General features: G+C 37.4%; 1 protein-coding gene across 19 annotated transcripts in view; it reads left to right on the top strand.

Moving 5' to 3' along the window:
* LOC106025983 (ankyrin repeat domain-containing protein 26-like) overlaps nucleotides 1-20,031 on the top strand; it is a 162,102-nt gene that overhangs the window by 41,747 nt on the left and 100,324 nt on the right. For all 19 annotated transcript variants that reach the window (XR_010049031.1, XR_010049027.1, XR_010049030.1 and 16 more), the window contains exons 12-17: nucleotides 2,561-2,634; nucleotides 7,812-7,956; nucleotides 10,601-10,671; nucleotides 11,042-11,177; nucleotides 14,000-14,070; nucleotides 14,441-14,576. Coding sequence is in view for 14 of the 19 variants with exons in the window: in XM_063254129.1 (XP_063110199.1) it covers nucleotides 2,561-2,634; nucleotides 7,812-7,956; nucleotides 10,601-10,671; nucleotides 11,042-11,177; nucleotides 14,000-14,070; nucleotides 14,441-14,576 (633 nt within the window). In the remaining 5 variants the exon portion in view is untranslated. The remainder of the gene's footprint in view (nucleotides 1-2,560; nucleotides 2,635-7,811; nucleotides 7,957-10,600; nucleotides 10,672-11,041; nucleotides 11,178-13,999; nucleotides 14,071-14,440; nucleotides 14,577-20,031) is intronic.

Here is a 20,031-nt window from a genome sequence, read left to right as displayed (position 1 = left end):
TTCATCAAAGAGTTTGAGGAATGTCAGCATTAAATCTTCTTTGAATTTCTTGTAGAATTACACAGTGAATCTGTCTAGACCTGGGGTCTTCTTTGTTGGTAGGGATTTAATTACATTTTCAATTTCATTAATTGAAATTGTGTTATTCAGAAATTTTACATCTTATTGACCCAGCTTTGGTAATTCATGTATTTCTAGGAATCTCTCCATTTCTTCTGTGTAATCAAGCCTATGAGAGTAGAAGTTTTCAAAAGAGATTTTCTGTATTTTCACAGGGTCTGTTGTGATTTCATCTTTTTCATTCCTTATTACATGAATTTGAGTTTTTTCCTTACTTTTAATAAGGTTGGCTAGAGGCCTGTCAATTTTATTTATTCTTTCAAAGAACCAACTTTGTTATTCATTTATTCTTCATATTGTTTACTTAGTCTCTATTGCATTATTTTCTGCTCTGACCTTTATAATTTCCTCCCTTCTTTGGGCTTTAGAAGTGATTTCTGAATTACTTGGTTGTTTACATTTACTGCCACCATTTCATTGCTTTTTACTGGGCTATCTTCTTAGCTCCATTTTGGTCATTCATATGTGCCTAGAAATCTATTTTTTCTATAGTCTGACAATTTATTAAATAGAGGTTTTCAAAGTTGTTACTTTGAATCTAGGTTTTTTTCTTGCCAGTTTCCATCTGATTTTGCAGGATAGAAAAGATTTAAGCATGAAATAGGCATGTTACAAGTAGATTTCTTGGCTTTGTAGAAAGGCACATTTAAGTAAACCTTGCTTGGTGGCACAAACCTGTTACCCAGCACTCTGGGAAGCCAAGGCAGGAAGATAGCAAGTTTGAGCCCAAAGGGAGCATCTTAACAGCTTAGAAAAACCCTGTCTCAGCATTGAAAATGTATATAACAGATACATCCCAGGGTTATACCCTCCTCACCCCTGCAAAATTTTGTGGTAACCATGGATGGTTATGGAATACACACTTGTATTCACAGCTCCTTAGGCTGAAGCAAGAGGACTCCCATTACAATCCCATCCTGGGCACCTTAGTAAGACCCTATCTCCTCTAGAAATAAAAAGGCCATCCTGGCTTATAGCTCAGTGGCAGAGCACTTGCAGAACATAGAAGAGTAGTTTACACAGTGCTAGTCGGTTTTGCTCTTTACTAGTTACATTCTGGTTTCCACTTGTGAAGAGTTCACATATAAAATGAGGTTATCTAAATATGAAAATATGTCCAGAAAGAGTTCATTTCTACTATCTAAATAGTGGGAATTTGGGAAACCATTCTTGTGATCCTTGTTCCTTCATCAGCGTTTTTCTGAGTCTCCCAAGTTGCATGTAACCTGGGACAGTATTAGTGCCCTTACCTTGTGACCTGAACCAAGATAAACACAGAGCAAGTTGCTTGCAAAAACTAACATCTGAAGTTTTGTCTATTACTTTAGTGATAAATTGCATTTGCTATGTTTACACCATAAAAGAAGTTGAAATGCAACAGAAGCAATGAGTGAGAAGAGATTTAAAAGTCTATCTATGTTTGAGATTTGCTGTGAATCTTCCTAGTCAAATGAGTCCATTTTTCTACTGTCATGTGTGCAAATTTACCTTTTTACTCAAATCACTCATGGACTATGTAATTCCAAGATGACCACCTATTTCCACATATTTATTATTACTGCTCTTAAATTTTATTTCTGAATAATCACACTTGTAATTTATTGGCTTGATTTTTTTGAGTTCACCTGGTAATCTGTCCGTTCCTGCATTATACAATTGTATTCTCTATTGGTGTCATGAGGTGCAGGAAATGCCACTGAGAAGCTTTGCAGGAATCATTTAATCTGAATTACTTCTGATTCCCTGTGTTTGTTGTGTTGGCGTAAGTATATATTTCAGTGAGTACCTACAACTGTCTTGAAATCCCAGTTAGAGTATCCAAATGGAAAAAGAATTGTGAAAGGCAAGGGAAAGAATACCTTGATCCTGAAATTGTAAGAGTCTTTTGTTCCAGAAAGCCCTACAGTAACACATTCTCTAAACAAAAGACCCACTATGCCTTTGACTTTTTATTTCTACCAATAATACAGGGGATGAAAATGTTGGATAGCAAGGTGAATGAAAATAAAACCTAGTGCTTTTCAAAATTTGGAAAGTTCTGTTTCTTTCACTCAAACAAAAATGGAGCAGAATGTGCAAAAATTTCATTGACCTGTAATGATAAAGTAGACACAAAAATATTGTTTATGCCTCAGCGTGGTGGCACATTCCTGTACTCCCAATACCCTGGAAGGCTGAGGCAGGAAGATCACATGTTTGATTCCAGCCTTGGTGACATGATCCCAGTGATGTCCTGTCAGAAAATTTAATATAAAGGGTGGAGGATATAATTCAGGGTGAAGGTCCTGGCTTCAATCACCAGTGCTGCAGAAAAAAATACATGTCTTTCTGGACTGAAATAATGACAGCTGAACTGAGTCAAGTGATATAAAGAACAAAATATTTAATAAAGTCAGTGAGTGAAAAGTAAGTTTTCCTTTACATCAAACTTTCTTTAAAGGTTGAAGGAAAAAGAAAGAGTGGAAAAACTGACACCCAGCAGTTGCCTACTGAGAAGAAAGAAGAACATGATAGGTAAGACTATGGAAATATTTGACCATAAATAGTTACTGTTCTGTACAGCAAAATCTAACGTGAGCCTGTATTTGTGATTAAGAAGTTATTTGCTTTTACTAGAGATACTCAGCTTTGAATGACTGTCAGAAAAATACAGACAATTTAGATATCATTTTTCCAATTATCTTGAGAAATGTTTTTTAAACATTTGGATGAATTAGCCAGTCTGAGGAAACAGACATCATTATGTACTGTTAGTAAGTGAAATTATTAAGTGCATTTGAACAATTTAATAGCATTAATTAAATCTCAATGATTTCATTGTTTTAATCTAATGCCTTCTCTTATGAAACTGAATCCTCCTTGGAAAGGAATACAAGATCCATGATCACACACATGTACATAGCTATTAAAGACATTTAATGTACATATCCTCTAGGCTAAAATTGGTGAGTGTATATACTTCATATACATAATATGAGCATTAAGCTGGTATAACAGGTTGGTAATAATTATGTAAATGTGTTACCTATATACATTCATATGTTGAAGGATTAACTATTAACATTCTCATAAAGTGTGAGATAGTCTAGATGCTTAGCAGTAAGGAAATAATTGAATTGCTATATCCATAAAATAATATAGCATGGAGCCTTTAGATAATATTCATTGTGATTATTTCACAAAATATTTTTAAAGCATTGTTTAATAATACGTCTTCAGCAAATTTGCTGTAATACTTGTTATATGTGCTAAGTTGCCAAAGAAAGTTGCAGGCTGCACTGAAGATCTTATTACCAAGAAATTTGGTAGCTGTTAGACTTTTGCTTTTTCTCAGGATATAAGTACTATAATCTGGACCTTCATGTTCATCTGAATATTGCCAAAGGATTGCATGAGGATCCATGATTGATTAGTTTTCAGTATATTAGGTAAAAATCCTTTAAAATGTCACCAAAGGGTCTTTTAGTAGTAAATCAAGAATTAACTTTTTTCTGCAAAGATCAAGTAGTAGATATTTTAGGCTTCATGGCATGAAATCTCTTTTGTGGTCATCTAGAATCTGAGGTAGACAACAAATGAATGTCTGTGGCTACATTTCAGCAAAATTGATCTACAGAGCTGAGGGATAGTTCTGTATTAGAGCGCTTGCCTAACTCACAAGAGGCCTTGGGATTCGTCTCCAGCACTGCCAATAAAGAAGAATTTATTTTAAAGTTAGATGATAGACTGGAATTGCTCCACTGACAATGATTCACTAAACCTTAATGCTAAACCCTAGTTTGCTGCTAATGTACTAAGCCAGTCTTTTAAAGTTTCCCACGTGTACATCATTGTCTCATTTTTACAGATAATGCACTCCACTGTATTTTTCAGCAGTGAATATAGAAAACTTACAAAATTCAATTTATAAATTAAAGTTACTTTATTTCCCTTCCTCATACATATTTTATGTTTTTCCTGTCTTATTTGTTGTTGTGGAGTGTATACTTTACTGTCGTCCATAGAATTTGTGTGTATTTACTACAATATCACCAGTGCATACAAAAAGGTGTAGCACACAGTGAGTAGCTAGTCAGTAATTTACTCAGTGTGAGTAGAGTTTACTCCTTGTGTATTATTTTAAACAGTAGGCTAATTTGTCACTTACAAAAGTTTGACTTAGGAAGCTGAGGCAGAAGGATTGCAAAAGCGAATCCTGCTTAAGAAGCTGAGCAGGTCCTTGCCTCAAAATAGAAAGGGACTGGGGGTAGCGCTCAGTGTTAGGACACTCTTGATTCAACCTCCTGTACTAGAAAAAAGGGTTCAGGAAGAAAATTCATTCTGAAAGTTTTAGTTTTTACTCTACATTAATATTTTTTTCATTTAGGAAGAAATTTTGAATATTGTGATTCTTCATTCTTTTAGGGTAGTTTCACTTACAGTACAGTGGATTAAAAGAATTGCAGGCTTCATTTGTAGTTTATTAAGAAAAATAAAACACAAAGATATTAAATTTAATAGGCTTCAAAAAATATCATGGCCAAAGGACTAAAACTTTCTAAACTGAAATTAAAAGACAAAATTGGAATGTACTGTGTTGCTTCTTCTGGAAAGAGAGAGCTATGCTGGTTGGGCATGGTGTTGTTATAACACAGGTGCCTGAGTGCTACCTCAGTTCTTGATCTTGATTTTTTTCTGTGATTCTGGTTGCAAACTGAGTTGAGTCAGAACCAAATAAAAGTTAGTGGTTGAGCTGACCATGGTGGCACACACCTGCAATCCAGCAAGTTTGACTTGGGATGCTGAGACACGAGGGTTGCTGTGAGTTTGAGACTTGTCTTGGCTACATAAATGAGTTCTAGGCCAGCCTGTACCTCATGGTAAGATGCTGTCTCTAAAATTTTTTTGTTCTGTGGGTAGGTTCAGTGTTGATCTTAATTGGTTTAGATTTGATTTAGTTCTTGTCCAGTTTGTTTTGCCATCAGGATTGTGGAGACAATTGAGTTTGTGAGCCCAGGTTCCATTGTATATGATTTTGCAAAGAGTAGAATTTAAAAACTGGCCAAACTTCAGAAGGAAAGTGATTTTCCATCTGTAGCTATATTAGTGTGCCTTGCAGGAAGCAAAGTGTTAGCATTAAGTGGTTGTTTGGTTGGATGCTTGGTTGTTTGGTGGGTGAAGCCAGTGACAGTTGACTGAATCAACACGGGGTTGCCACAACTCCAGTCAGTCCTTTCATAGGCTTGGACTAATTTCAACCCAATGCTTTGTTTAAAAATTATTTTTCATCTACTGCTTAAAATGAACAATTTCATACTCTAGAGTTGTAACCTTGTTTTTGAATTGAGTTGCTTAAATGACTTTTTATTTTTAAAGCAGTGGACCCAACGTGCCTTTGAGGAAAGTAAAGAATAAACATAAACAGCAGCACTCCACGGAATCTGTGACTTCCTTAGTGTCTAACAAGGCCCATTTCCTGTTTGCTAGTCTCCAACAAGTGATGTGTATTTAAAGATTACAAGACACTGTCAAAGATGGAGGAAGTTAAAACCTCTGTAAATGTTTTATTTTCCTTTAATGGAATGTTAGCAGGAATTGCTTTTCTAGAAATAAAACAGAACAGTGTAGTCTACAGGGAAAACAAGAGGATACCCAGCCTCATCATTGCTGCAGAGAGATTGGCTAAGAGAAGCACAAATGAATTTGACAAAGAGCAGTTTCAACACTGGTCACACAGGAAGCTGACTACTGGGGACGATCGGACAACACTTCAGACACCTTTCACTGGGAAAGTTAGGGAAGCAGGTGTTCTGAGCAAGAATGCAGCATTTAAGAGTTGTTTTCTTAAGATTTTAGAGTGTATGCATACACCACTAGAAACCATCAGTAGAGAAAGATATGTTTATTCATTTTAATTTTTAAGAATATTTGTAAAACTCAGAAATTATGTGATTATAACTGACAATGGATGCTGATATGGATTAACACAATCACAGTGGAGCCACACTTGCATGCCTTTCAGTGCTGCCCAGCAGGATAGTCATGCCTGTGCCATCAGTGTTTGAAGCTGTGGGAAATGTCAATGTGGTCTTAACATCACTTAACACTAAATGCTTAAAGGTAGTTATTTCATAACATAAGGCATACTCCCACGATGTCACAGTTCAGAGTTCTCAGCCTCACTCTTTCACTGATTTTTAGTTGGATCCTAACATTTTTTCACAGAGCCCCCCACAGTTTCATGGCAACCACAGGGATCCTCCACAAGGAGTTTCTGGCAGGAGGTTTGCGAGTAGTGCATTCACACGTTACTCAGTTCTTCTGGCTTTGGAGTGCTTGCTGCCTTGTAACCCATCTCTGCATTGTAACAGGTTGATGCACTGCATGTGTCTGTCTCCATTGTTGTCAGTTGTGTTCTTAAAAACCCTAAGATCCCAATGCTGCTGCCAAAATGCCCCACACTAAAGTTTCATCAATACAATATTTTATTAAATTACGTAATTCCAGAAGTCATAGCATATTTATAGAGTTTAAACTATAAAAAGGGCATTGATAAGCATTTTTATGATCATATCTGAAATTTGCAGTCTTTTGCAATTGCAAGTGCTCTAGGACCAGTACTGTGCATTTAGGGGATCCACTGTACTGTGGAACATTCCTGGGTTTAAATTCTTACTGTCTGTACTTGCACATGTGCAAGTTACTTGGCATATCTTCACCTACCTTAGTGATGTATAAAATAAGATGTTACCTCTCAGAATTGTGTTTCACACACACACACACACACACACACACTCTTCAAGTAGGTGTGCCCTTTGGAAGAGATTAAATTGAAAGATATAAAATATGACAGATAGGAAGGAAAAATATTTGAAAGCATTTCATTAGGATACTAAATCAACATATACAGCCAGATCATAGCTAGAACTTTATATTTTCTAAAAAATGCATGTTATATTTTCTTCTATTTTGACATGAATAAAACAATAAATAAAACCAATCAAAACAAAACAGTGAAAGTGATACACAACTTTAAAACCAGACCATAAGAAATCAACAATGGCTACCATAATGCCTCTTGTTGTCTTCAAAATAGCCGGCCATACCATCAGACATTATAAAATGAAACAAAACAGAACAGAAACCAATCGAAACAAAACAATGAAAGCAATGGAAGACTTCAAAAACAAGATAATAAGAAATCACCATCAGCTTCAATAGTATGTCTTGTTATCTTTGAAATAGCTGTCAATAAACAGAATAAAATGAAACAAAGTAAAACAGAATAAAACTAACACAAGCCAAACAAAACCCTGAAAGTGATACAGAACTTTAAAACAAGATAATAGGGAATTAACAGTGGCTTTCGCCTTTAGAAGGAACTCTCCCATAGCTGCTATACTGCATATTATTTTCCACCAAGTAAATGCTCAGAGCACTGGGCTAGGCCTGCAAAGTGAAATGCTAAACACTACAGGCTTAAGTTGTTTTTCTTCCTGCCTCAGTAGCTATTATCCCAGCCTGTATGTCTGTGATCAGCTGGTTGCTTGCAGGGGTTGGGAGGAGCTCAGCTCTTATCTCCCAGCCCAACTGCTGGCTCACAGGAAGCCATTGGCTTCATATTTCTACTTCCCTTGGCCTGTGACTGTCACTGACTCAGAGGAAGGGGTTGGCTTGTTGATCCACTTTAAAAATACATTTTAAATACACAGGTTTCACTTCAGACTTGTCTTAAAAGAAGAGGACAAGAGAAAAAGTCTCAAGGAAAAATGTTCTCAAGAAGTTGAAGCAAAACAACAGCTTGAAATTTCTTATGCAACACTTGAAATGGAATTCAAAGCTTCAAAAGTGAATCAGGTAAATTAATCTTTGATGAAAATTTTATATTGCTGTTGTATTGGCATTGTAGTATTTCTTTGATTGCATATTTACTCATGCATTGCTTACATTGAGAATATGATCCAAAGCATGTGTGGTTTGTTATTTTCATTATTATCCAAATGTAAGCAGGTGGCCACACACACTTACATCTCCCACATCACTGGGCGATATCGTTTCAAGGACCATAGTTGAGCATGCAGTCCAGTGTTGAACAAAACATTCTTATACATCACACGTCCCTATTATGTGGGTTGAAAACAAAATGTTAAATCACCCTCAGAAAACCTCACATAGACAGCTAACTGTATTTATTATAAATGTTGACATCTAATAGCTCAGTTTGTTTACTGAATAAAGAAATGAAAGGAGTTTAATCATGAACACAAGTGTCAATTTGAGTATTCTTATGATTTAGCTAACTTTGAAGCTAGTGAAGTGTTTCTTAATGAAATTTTATTTTATACCATTCGTGCCTATATTTAATAAATGCTTTCACTCTTTAACAAATTTTAGGTTTCATTTATGCAATTTAATATTCACAGCCTTGCATGTTGGCACTCACCTGTAATCGCAGTCCTGGGAGGCTGAGACAGGGTGAGTGCTATGAGTGCTAGGCCAGGTGGCATGAAATAGCAAGACTGTGGCTCAAAAAACTATTAAGGAATTAATTATACTATAACCGATAATTTCTTTGAAACATTGACATAATAGCATTGACAATACTTTAAGAAATACAAAATTGAAAGTACGCAATCTAATGGAGAATTTCATGTCAACTGATCATATTTTCCTTACCATGAAAAAATGGAGTTTTGCCTTCATCACATAGCTATGCGCAGGATTCACAGACCAGGCATTTGACCAACCTAAAAGCTCTTGTGAAGTACCATACCACACCGTTCATTTGAACATCAGACTGCTTTCTGAAGAGGCCTAGCAGTTGCTACAAACGAATTGATTTGAGGACCTTTATTTAGCAGCAGGGCCCAATAGTCTCAGCTCAGTGGGTTAGCCTCCTCTCATGGACATGTTATGTACATACTGCTTAACCCAGGAAGCACTGTTTGCGTGATCGTTGCCCACTGGGCACTGCTATGTGAGAATAAGCTGTGAGTTGTTACAAATGAAGTGCCACTGACTACTTGAGCTAACTGATGAGTCTCAAGGGACTGCAGGGATGTCTTTTGGGCTGCATACCCTGCATTTATTGCCACCTTCATCATGAGTGACCAGTTCAGCTTGCACAAAAAGCCTGTCCGATTGTCCACCACCTGCCAAAAACATCACATTTTGCTTTCTCTCCCCTGAGGTCAGCTGAGGAGGCCCCTTGGAGCAGTAAAGTATCTCCCTTTTTCCTTCCTCCTGTTCACCTGTGCCTTTCTCACTACAGCCCAGTACAGAGCCCTGGGCCATTCTGAAAACTCCAGTATTTCCTCTTCACCTTCCAGACAGTTCTGGCACTGGTGAATGAACCCAGGGTCCTCCACAGAGCTTCATCCATGGGCCATTTTTGTTTCTTTCTGAACAGGGCCTCTCTAAGTTGCCCTGGGCTCAAATGAACTAGCCTCATACATGAGCCAACCCTATTGCTAGGACTATAGACATGTGCCACTATACCTGGATTAATTAATTTCTTTTGGGTTATTGGAGACAGGGTTTCGATGCATAACCCAGGCTGGCCTTGAATTTCCTGTGCCTCTCCAAGGTGGTCTCATGGTTACAGTAACCCTGTTGACTCAGCCTCCTGAGTGACAGAATCACAGCTGTGTGACACGAAGCCCAGCTTCTGATTTAAATTTTGAGAGATCTTCTGACTAAATTATCAAGACTGCACTTGACCTGAGGAAACTTTTACCTCAGCTTTCCTGCAATATTAAACTTTATCAAAACAGAAAACACAATAATACCTAAGAGGAAAGATTTTATAGAGCTCCCACTGCTGGTGACTGGTGGAGTTGGAACTCTGGCCCAGGCATGCTGGTGTCTGTCTAGATACTGTTTCTCCAACAGTTCCTGGAGACATCTAGATGTTACTGCAGTGTCATTTCTGTATTATTATCATTGGCATTGCTCTTAGTCATATAAGCATTATTCATATCATAGTTGATAAATAGTACTTGGAATCCATAAAGTAGGATGTAATGCGTGGAATGTAAAAATACAACTAAAAGGACAGCACAAGTAAAGGGACTTCCTCTTTCTCTCCATTTTACCAAAACTTTCACTTTTATAGTTTCCTGCAAAAGAGTTGTCTCCCCCAGTTGCCCAGGCTGGTCTCAAGCATCAGCTTACCAAGCAGCCAGGAATGCAGGTCCATAGCACTGTGCTAACCTTCTAGTTTTGTCAGTTTGAGGACCTGCTAACAGGTCTAAAATCAGGAATATAATATGTTTCAGACCTAGAGCTGGGGTCGGTAACTTAAGTAGTGGGGAGAGGGTGTTATTTTGTAAGGTGTGGGCCATTGGATCCCTGCGTCAGCAGTTCAGCTAACGGTGTAGACACAGCACAGAGGTAACTATAAACCATACGGAGGTGGAGCATTATAGCTGTGCCCACTACAGTTATGAAACAAACACCAGGGATGGGCAGGTTATTAATAAATATTTTTGTTAATTTTCAGTTGACAGAAGCACAAGACCGAGGTAAAAGCTCTGTGCAACACGACGAAAAAACGGAAGAACCCTTAGACAGGTATGGCTTAACCAAATGACTTGAGCATCTCTAAAGGAAATCAGCAGCATAATATGAGACATATTGCAGTTATATAAGTACTAAATCTTCATTAGGCCAGGGGAAAATTCTAGCTTTGATAAATGTACCTGAAAGGAGTAATTTAGGGGAGCAGAAATAGTACAGTGAGGAGAGAGCATGTGCTTTCCACGTGGAGCCCTGTGTTCACTCCCAATAATGCCAAAGAAAAAGTGTCAACAAGCACAATGAGAAAAATCTTACCTACCAAATCATCTACTTTTTCTAACTTTTAAAATTGTGAGTAGTCTTTCAAAGGTTATGCATTTTTAACAGATCTGTGCAAATAATTATTTTGAAATCAATATTTTAGGATTGAATTGGTGTGTTCACACCTGAAAGAAAATGTTCAAAGTCTCGAAATGGAGATTTTGAGCCAGACAAAGAAAAGGAAGAAAACAGCAGGAAAAGTTGAACATGCTCAGAAACACTTGTCAAATGACAGTTTGGTGAGTCCATTTGATTTTAATTTCTATCGTACTTGAAAGGAGTTCTTATTTCTCTGCTAGTACGTAGGAATATTTTAGGCACTATGAAAAGTTTCACTGATAAAAACACTTGTTGTAATCATATTGATACCTCCTTACTAGCAGTAGTGACGTCCTCTTAACTTTATGGAAGATAAATGGTTTCATGCAATTCATGACTTTGGCAGTGATATTTTAATACAAAAGATTTTTATAGCCTAAAATCCCTATTTTACACATACCACATTTGTTTATCCATTATCCATTGAAGGATTTGAGAGTTATTCCCACACTTCTTTGGGAATCATGCTGATCTGGACATTGATATATTACTGTGTGTCACGAGTCTCAGCTAATATGATACAATAACTTTTAAAATTCCAGGAAATTGAATTGCTGAATCTAAGACTTTGAATATCTGTTGCAATGAAAGCTTTTCCATGATATTTTGTAATTTATATGGTCACCAAGAATGGATAGAAGGGCACTACACAAGCATTTTCCCCAGAGACACTTTATTTCTCTTTGACTGTAAGCAAGGAAAAAGATGCCAGTAACAAAGTAGAAATGGATATTTGTCTTACTGAGGAACTAGTGGTCCTAGCATTGCAGTTTCATGATTTTTCCCCATTGATTAGTGTTTATCAGCCATTTAAACTTGTCCAGTCTAAGAGTAATGCATAAGACTGGGTGACAGTTTGTTGATGTGTAATGAAAACCATGTACCTCTTGACCAGGCAGAGGAGATTCTTCTGTGGCCCGTGTTCTCCTGTGTGGGAATTAGGACCACAAGGACACATTGTGTGCATGGAAGTGGAGATGTGAGGTGGCTCCTTCCACTGACTGATTTGTTAAAGTCACAGCAATTTGATCCATCGAGCTCCATTACACAGATGCTTGTTGCTATGTCTCCTGCCTACCTGTCCCCCAAACTCTCAAGGAGCTATAGATGGGTGTTTTTCATAGGTGACTAGATCTGTAGAATATGATGTTGGGATTCAGGATATGTGATTACCAAGTTGGTCCACCGGTTGGTTTGGCATAGTTCTGGGATCAAGGATGTGATGTTAAGATTAAGGGCATAAGTGCTACCTGCCCTAAAGGTGAGTACCTGGATAAGATGTAGGGACAGAAAAAAGCTTGATGCTGCTGCTGCTGCTGCTGCTCCTGCTTGTCTTCTGGTCCGTGATGCCCCTCTGCAATGCCTCCCTGTTCTGGAGCCAGCCTAGTATGAACTGAAACCTCTATAAACTGTGAGTTCCGAACCTTTCCTCTCTTAACTTGTGAGTCTGGTTATTTTGTCTCAACAACAAGAAAAGACTTGTTATAAGGGAGCTACAGAATTCTGCCTAGTGTTTTCTATGATGAAATGTGGAGAAACAATTTTTTCTAGAATTCAAATAAATTAGTCCTGTTGTTGTACTATACTTTTCATACACATAACATGCTGACATGTTGATAAGGTGTCGTTTGTGAATTAAAATGCCAGGGGCCATCATCTTACTTTAAGTGTCATATACAAAGGTATTGAGATGTTGAAAAATTGGTAGTGGTACCATGTACAACTGGAAAATATTCAAAAAAGACAATGTGGTCCATTGGAAAGCAACATTATAAAAGAAAAACAAGGTGAATTATGACGGGTGCCATTCTAACAGTGAGGCCTCCAGCCCTAGATTAGAAGATTGCAAAATTCAGATTGAAACCCATGTGAGTCACTTTGCCATGTGTAGGACTCAGTGCAGAAGGAATCCATACCAAATAATGGCTGATGAGGTTTTGTTCTGGGAGAAGTAAACTAAAAGGAAGAAGGGAAAGTGTAAATGACCCCTGTGCCGAGACATTTTGTGTACCCCAGGCTGGCCTTGAATTTCCTGTGCCTCTCCAAGGTGGTCTCATGGTTACAGTAACCCTGTTGACTCAGCCTCCTGAGTGACAGAATCACAGCTGTGTGACACGAAGCCCAGCTTCTGATTTAAATTTTGAGAGATCTTCTGACTAAATTATCAAGACTGCACTTGACCTGAGGAAACTTTTACCTCAGCTTTCCTGCAATATTAAACTTTATCAAAACAGAAAACACAATAATACCTAAGAGGAAAGATTTTATAGAGCTCCCACTGCTGGTGACTGGTGGAGTTGGAACTCTGGCCCAGGCATGCTGGTGTCTGTCTAGATACTGTTTCTCCAACAGTTCCTGGAGACATCTAGATGTTACTGCAGTGTCATTTCTGTATTATTATCATTGGCATTGCTCTTAGTCATATAAGCATTATTCATATCATAGTTGATAAATAGTACTTGGAATCCATAAAGTAGGATGTAATGCGTGGAATGTAAAAATACAACTAAAAGGACAGCACAAGTAAAGGGACTTCCTCTTTCTCTCCATTTTACCAAAACTTTCACTTTTATAGTTTCCTGCAAAAGAGTTGTCTCCCCCAGTTGCCCAGGCTGGTCTCAAGCATCAGCTTACCAAGCAGCCAGGAATGCAGGTCCATAGCACTGTGCTAACCTTCTAGTTTTGTCAGTTTGAGGACCTGCTAACAGGTCTAAAATCAGGAATATAATATGTTTCAGACCTAGAGCTGGGGTCGGTAACTTAAGTAGTGGGGAGAGGGTGTTATTTTGTAAGGTGTGGGCCATTGGATCCCTGCGTCAGCAGTTCAGCTAACGGTGTAGACACAGCACAGAGGTAACTATAAACCATACGGAGGTGGAGCACTATAGCTGTGCCCACTACAGTTATGAAACAAACACCAGGGATGGGCAGGTTATTAATAAATATTTTTGTTAATTTTCAGTTGACAGAAGCACAAGACCGAGATACAAGCTCTGTGCAACACGACGAAAAAACGGAAGAACCCTTAGACAGGTATGGCTTAACCAAATGACTTGAGCATCTCTAAAGGAAATCAGCAGCATAATATGAGACATATTGCAGTTATATAAGTACTAAATCTTCATTAGGCCAGGGGAAAATTCTAGCTTTGATAAATGTACCTGAAAGGAGTAATTTAGGGGAGCAGAAATAGTACAGTGAGGAGAGAGCATGTGCTTTCCACGTGGAGCCCTGTGTTCACTCCCAATAATGCCAAAGAAAAAGTGTCAACAAGCACAATGAGAAAAATCTTACCTACCAAATCATCTACTTTTTCTAACTTTTAAAATTGTGAGTAGTCTTTCAAAGGTTATGCATTTTTAACAGATCTGTGCAAATAATTATTTTGAAATCAATATTTTAGGATTGAATTGGTGTGTTCACACCTGAAAGAAAATGTTCAAAGTCTCGAAATGGAGATTTTGAGCCAGACAAAGAAAAGGAAGAAAACAGCAGGAAAAGTTGAACATGCTCAGAAATACTTGTCAAATGACAGTTTGGTGAGTCCATTTGTTTTTAATTTCTATCGTACTTGAAAGGAGTTCTTATTTCTCTGCTAGTACATAGGAATATTTTAGGCACTATGAAAAGTTTCACTGATAAAAACACTTGTTGTAATCATATTGATACCTCCTTACTAGCAGTAGTGACGTCCTCTTAACTTTATGGAAGATAAATGGTTTCATGCAATTCATGACTTTGGCAGTGATATTTTAATACAAAAGATTTTTATAGCCTAAAATCCCTATTTTACACATACCACATTTGTTTATCCATTATCCATTGAAGGATTTGAGAGTTGTTCCCACACTTCTTTGGGAATAATGCTGATCTGGACATTGATATATTACTGTGTGTCACGAGTCTCAGCTAATATGATACAATAACTTTTAAAATTCCAGGAAATTGAATTGCTGAATCTAAGACTTTGAATATCTGTTGCAATGAAAGCTTTTCCATGATATTTTGTAATTTATATGGTCACCAAGAATGGATAGTAGGGCACTACACAAGCATTTTCCCCAGAGACACTGTATTTCTCTTTGACTGTAAGCAAGGAAAAAGATGCCAGTAACAAAGTAGAAATGGATATTTGTCTTACTGAGGAACTAGTGGTCCTAGCATTGCAGTTTCATGATTTTTCCCCATTGATTAGTGTTTATCAGCCATTTAAACTTGTCCAGTCTAAGAGTAACGCATAAGACTGGGTGACAGTTTGTTGATGTGTAATGAAAACCATATACCTCTTGACCAGGCAGAGCAGATTCTTCTGTGGCCCGTGTTCACCTGTGTGGGAATTAGGACCACAAGGACACATTGTGTGCATGAAAGTGGAGATGTGAGGTGGCTCCTTCCACTGACTGATTTGTTAAAGTCACAGCAATTTGATCCATCGAGCTCCATTACACAGATGCTTGTTGCTATGTCTCCTGCCTACCTGTCCCCCAAACTCTCATGGAGCTATAGATGGGTGTTTTTCATAGGTGACTAGATCTGTAAAATATGATGTTGGGATTCAGGATATGTGATTACCAAGTTGGTCCACCGGTTGGTTTGGCATAGTTCTGGGATCAAGGATGTGATGTTAAGATTAACGGTATGAGTGCTACCTGCCCTAAAGGTGAGTACCTGGATAAGATGTAGGGACAGAAAAAAGCTTGATGCTGCTGCTGCTGCTGCTGCTCCTGCTTGTCTTCTGGTCCGTGATGCCCCTCTGCAATGCCTCCCTGTTCTGGAGCCAGCCTAGTATGAACTGAAACCTCTATAAACTGTGAGTTCCGAACCTTTCCTCTCTTAACTTGTGAGTCTGGTTATTTTGTCTCAACAACAAGAAAAGACTTGTTATAAGGGAGCTACAGAATTCTGCCTAGTGTTTTCTATGATGAAATGTGGAGAAACAATTTTTTCTAGAATTCAAATAAATTAGTCCTGTTGTTGTACTATACTTTTCATACACATAACATGCTGACATGTTGATAAGGTGTCATTTGTGAATTAAAATGCCAGGGGCCATCATCTTACTTTAAGTGTCATATACAAAGGTATTGAGATGTTGAAAAATTGGTAGTGGTACCATATACAACTGGAAAATATTCAAAAAAGACAATGTGGTCCATTGGAAAGCAACATTAAAAAAGAAAAACAAGGTGAATTATGATGGGTGCCATTCTAACAGTGAGGCCTCCAGCCCTAGATTAGAAGATTGCAAAATTCAGATTGAAACCCATGTGAGTCACTTTGCCATGTGTAGGACTCAGTGCAGAAGGAATCCATACCAAATAATGGCTGATGAGGTTTTGTTCTGGGAGAAGTAAACTAAAAGGAAGAAGGGAAAGTGTAAATGATCCCTGTGCCGAGACATTTTGTGTACCCCAGGCTGGCCTTGAATTTCCTGTGCCTCTCCAAGGTGGTCTCATGGTTACAGTAACCCTGTTGACTCAGCCTCCTGAGTGACAGAATCACAGCTGTGTGACACGAAGCCCAGCTTCTGATTTAAATTTTGAGAGATCTTCTGACTAAATTATCAAGACTGCACTTGACCTGAGGAAACTTTTACCTCAGCTTTCCTGCAATATTAAACTTTATCAAAACAGAAAACACAATAATACCTAAGAGGAAAGATTTTATAGAGCTCCCACTGCTGGTGACTGGTGGAGTTGGAACTCTGGCCCAGGCATGCTGGTGTCTGTCTAGATACTGTTTCTCCAACAGTTCCTGGAGACATCTAGATGTTACTGCAGTGTCATTTCTGTATTATTATCATTGGCATTGCTCTTAGTCATATAAGCATTATTCATATCATAGTTGATAAATAGTACTTGGAATCCATAAAGTAGGATGTAATGCGTGGAATGTAAAAATACAACTAAAAGGACAGCACAAGTAAAGGGACTTCCTCTTTCTCTCCATTTTACCAAAACTTTCACTTTTTTTTTTTTTTTTTTATTTAAGAGGAAAAAGAGAAAAACACAAAACAAACCAAAGCGGTGTAAGGGTACACGTAATACAGAACTACAAAAAAAACAAAACAAAACAAAACAAAAACAAAGCAAACAAACAAACAAAAAAAAACATAACAGTAAGAAATCACCTGTTAGTATATTACATATTATCATCTTGAAAATAGTTCCTCAAATCACAGTATCAAAGAATACAAGGTGGACATTCAAACAGGTAGACTGCAAACATCTGTGTTCAATGATCCACAAACATTGATACAGTCAGCTATTTAACACCCCTAAACACACTTGCTGTTATATCCGTTAGAGCTCTTTTTTTTTTCTTCCCCTCTCTTTTTTACAACAAAATTCACACACTTTGGATTTCATTACTCCTTAGTGCTTATTACTTTTGGGGAAGGGGGGGAGAATACAGTCAAATATGGCAAAACAAAGCTGTCAGTCAATACCAAGGATAGACATAGCACATGGTGTAGAACACAGTACAAGTTTATCAACTATGGTTATCAACGTTGTCCCTTGTTTCCTTAAAAAGAATTGTCTATCTCATTAGATATTATAAAGTTGGACAAAACAGTAGAGAACAAGACCAATACAACTTAGGCATTGTAAACATTACAGGACTTCCAAAGAAGACAATAGTCAAACCAGAATGGGTATCTTAGTGAATCTTATTGTCTTCAAAGTAGTTGCCTATGTCTTCAAACTTGATACTACCATATAGAATGGAACAGAGTCTAATCAGTCAAAACAAGATCGTGGGAGTACTACAGGACTTCAAAACAAGTTAATAGGAAATCAAAAAGAGTTATTATTTATATATCCTAATTATTTGAATTTTTTCTTTAATTAAGACAAACATAAGAAATGACTAATTTTTTTAAAACAATAAGGGGGAGATTGAGATAAAACAGGACATAACAATATAACAATAGAGGTCACAGCATGACTGTTTCAACAACCTAGTACTTCACCACCATATAACCTGACTTAATAGTAGTTACCATAGTGTCTTTTTCCTTGAAATATTTGGATAAAACTTCATATACTCTAGCTTCAAATATTTTCAAATCAAGAAGCCCAGAATAAAGCCTTTCTAATTAATGAGTGAAAACTTTATAAGGCTCCAAGGCCACCTAATGGGGAATCATGATTACCACATATTTTTATATATTTGAATCATTACTTACATTAGGGAAACTATTCGGTATTCACACATGCGAGATTGATTTATTTCACTTATGAGTATGGTCTCAAGCTGCGCCCATTTATTGATAAATATCTCAATGTGATCTACTCCATTGTATAGAAATACCACAACTTTTTTATCCATTCCTCAGTTGATGGACACTTGGGTTGTTTCCATGATCTGGCGATTACAAATTGTGCTGCTATAAACATAGGTGCACATATATCACTGTGGTATGATGCTTTCAGTTCTTCTGGGAATATGCCTAGAAGTGGAATAGCTGGAATAAATGGGACTTCCAGTCCCAACTTTTTGAGAAATCTCCAGACAGATCTCCACAAAGGCTGTACCAGTCTACACTCCCACCAGCAGTGCAGAAGAGTTCCCTTTTCCCCACAGCCTCTCCAGCATTTGTTGTCGGTTTTCTTGATCCTGGCCATTCTTTCAGGAGTGAGATGGTATCTCAGTGTGGTTTTAATTTGCATTTCTCTAATGACCAATGATGATGAGCATTTTTTCATGTATTTATTTGCCATTTGCATTTCTTCATCTGAGAATTGCGTATTCATCTCAGATGCCCATTTTTGGATTGGATCTTTGAATTTTGGAGGTCTGAGTTTCTTTAATTCTTTATATGTTTTAGACAAGAGGCCCTTGTCTGAGAGAGAGTTCACTAAAATCTTTTCCCAGTTTGTGGGTTTTCTTTTCACTATGCTGCAGATTTCTTTTGACATGCAGAAACTTTTTAATAAGAAGTGGTCCCAGTTATTGATTCTGGGAAGTATTTCCCGTGCGGTTTGAGTCCTGTTCATGAATTCTTTACCTACTCCTATGTCTCCAAGGTTTCTACCTAATTTGTCTTCCAATAGATTTAGTGTTTCTGTTTTAATATTCAGATCTTTGACCCATTTAGATTTTAATTTAGTACATGGTGATAGACATGGGTCTAGCTTTAGTTTTTGGCAAATGGAGAGCCAGTTTTTCCAGCACCATTTATTAAAGAGACTGTCGTTCTTCCAGTGAACCTGCTTGGCTCCTTTATCAAAGATAAGGTGGTTGAGTGTGTTCGTAGTTGTGGTTGTATCTTCTAATCTATTCCACTGATCTTCGGCTCTGTTTTGATTCCAATACCATGTTGATTTTACTACTGTTGCTTTGTAGTATAACTTCAAGTCAGGGATTGTGATGCCTCCTGCTTTGTCTTTGCTGCTTAGAATTGCCTTTGCGATTCTGGGTCTCTTCTGGTTCCAGATGAAATTTAGGAGTGATTTCTCTAGATCTATAAGGTATGTTGATGGAATTTCTATTGGGATTGCATTGAATCTGTATAACAGTTTTGGGAGAATGGCCATTTTCACAATGTTTGTTCTTCCTATCCATGAGCAAGGGATGTCTTTCCATTTTCTGAGATCATCTTCAATTTCCTTTTTCAGTGTATTGTAATTTTCACTGTATAAGTCTTTCACTTCTTTCGTAAGAGTAATTCCTAAATATTTCATTTTTTTTGCTTGCTAATGTGAATAGTCCAGTTTCTCTTATTTCCCTCTCTGTAATTTTGTTGTTCGTGTATAGGAATGCTATTGATTTCTGAGTATTGATTTTGTATCCAGCCACATTACTGAATTTATTTATTGTATCTAAGAGTATTTCAATGGAGTTTAGGGGGTCTTCTATGTAGAGTATCATGTCATCTGCAAACAATGATAATTTAACTTCTTTTTTTCCTATCTTTACCCCTTTTATTTCTCTTTCTTGCCTAATTGCTCTGGCTAGTACTTCCAGTACTATATTAAATAGGAGTGGTGA

The sequence above is a fragment of the Cavia porcellus genome, unplaced genomic scaffold (genome assembly GCF_034190915.1).
Source record: "Cavia porcellus strain 051 isolate PalLab524CR breed Dunkin Hartley unplaced genomic scaffold, mCavPor4.1 scaffold_8, whole genome shotgun sequence".
Classification (NCBI taxonomy): Eukaryota; Metazoa; Chordata; class Mammalia; order Rodentia; family Caviidae; genus Cavia; species Cavia porcellus.
This window is presented reverse-complemented; position numbering and strand designations above follow the sequence as displayed.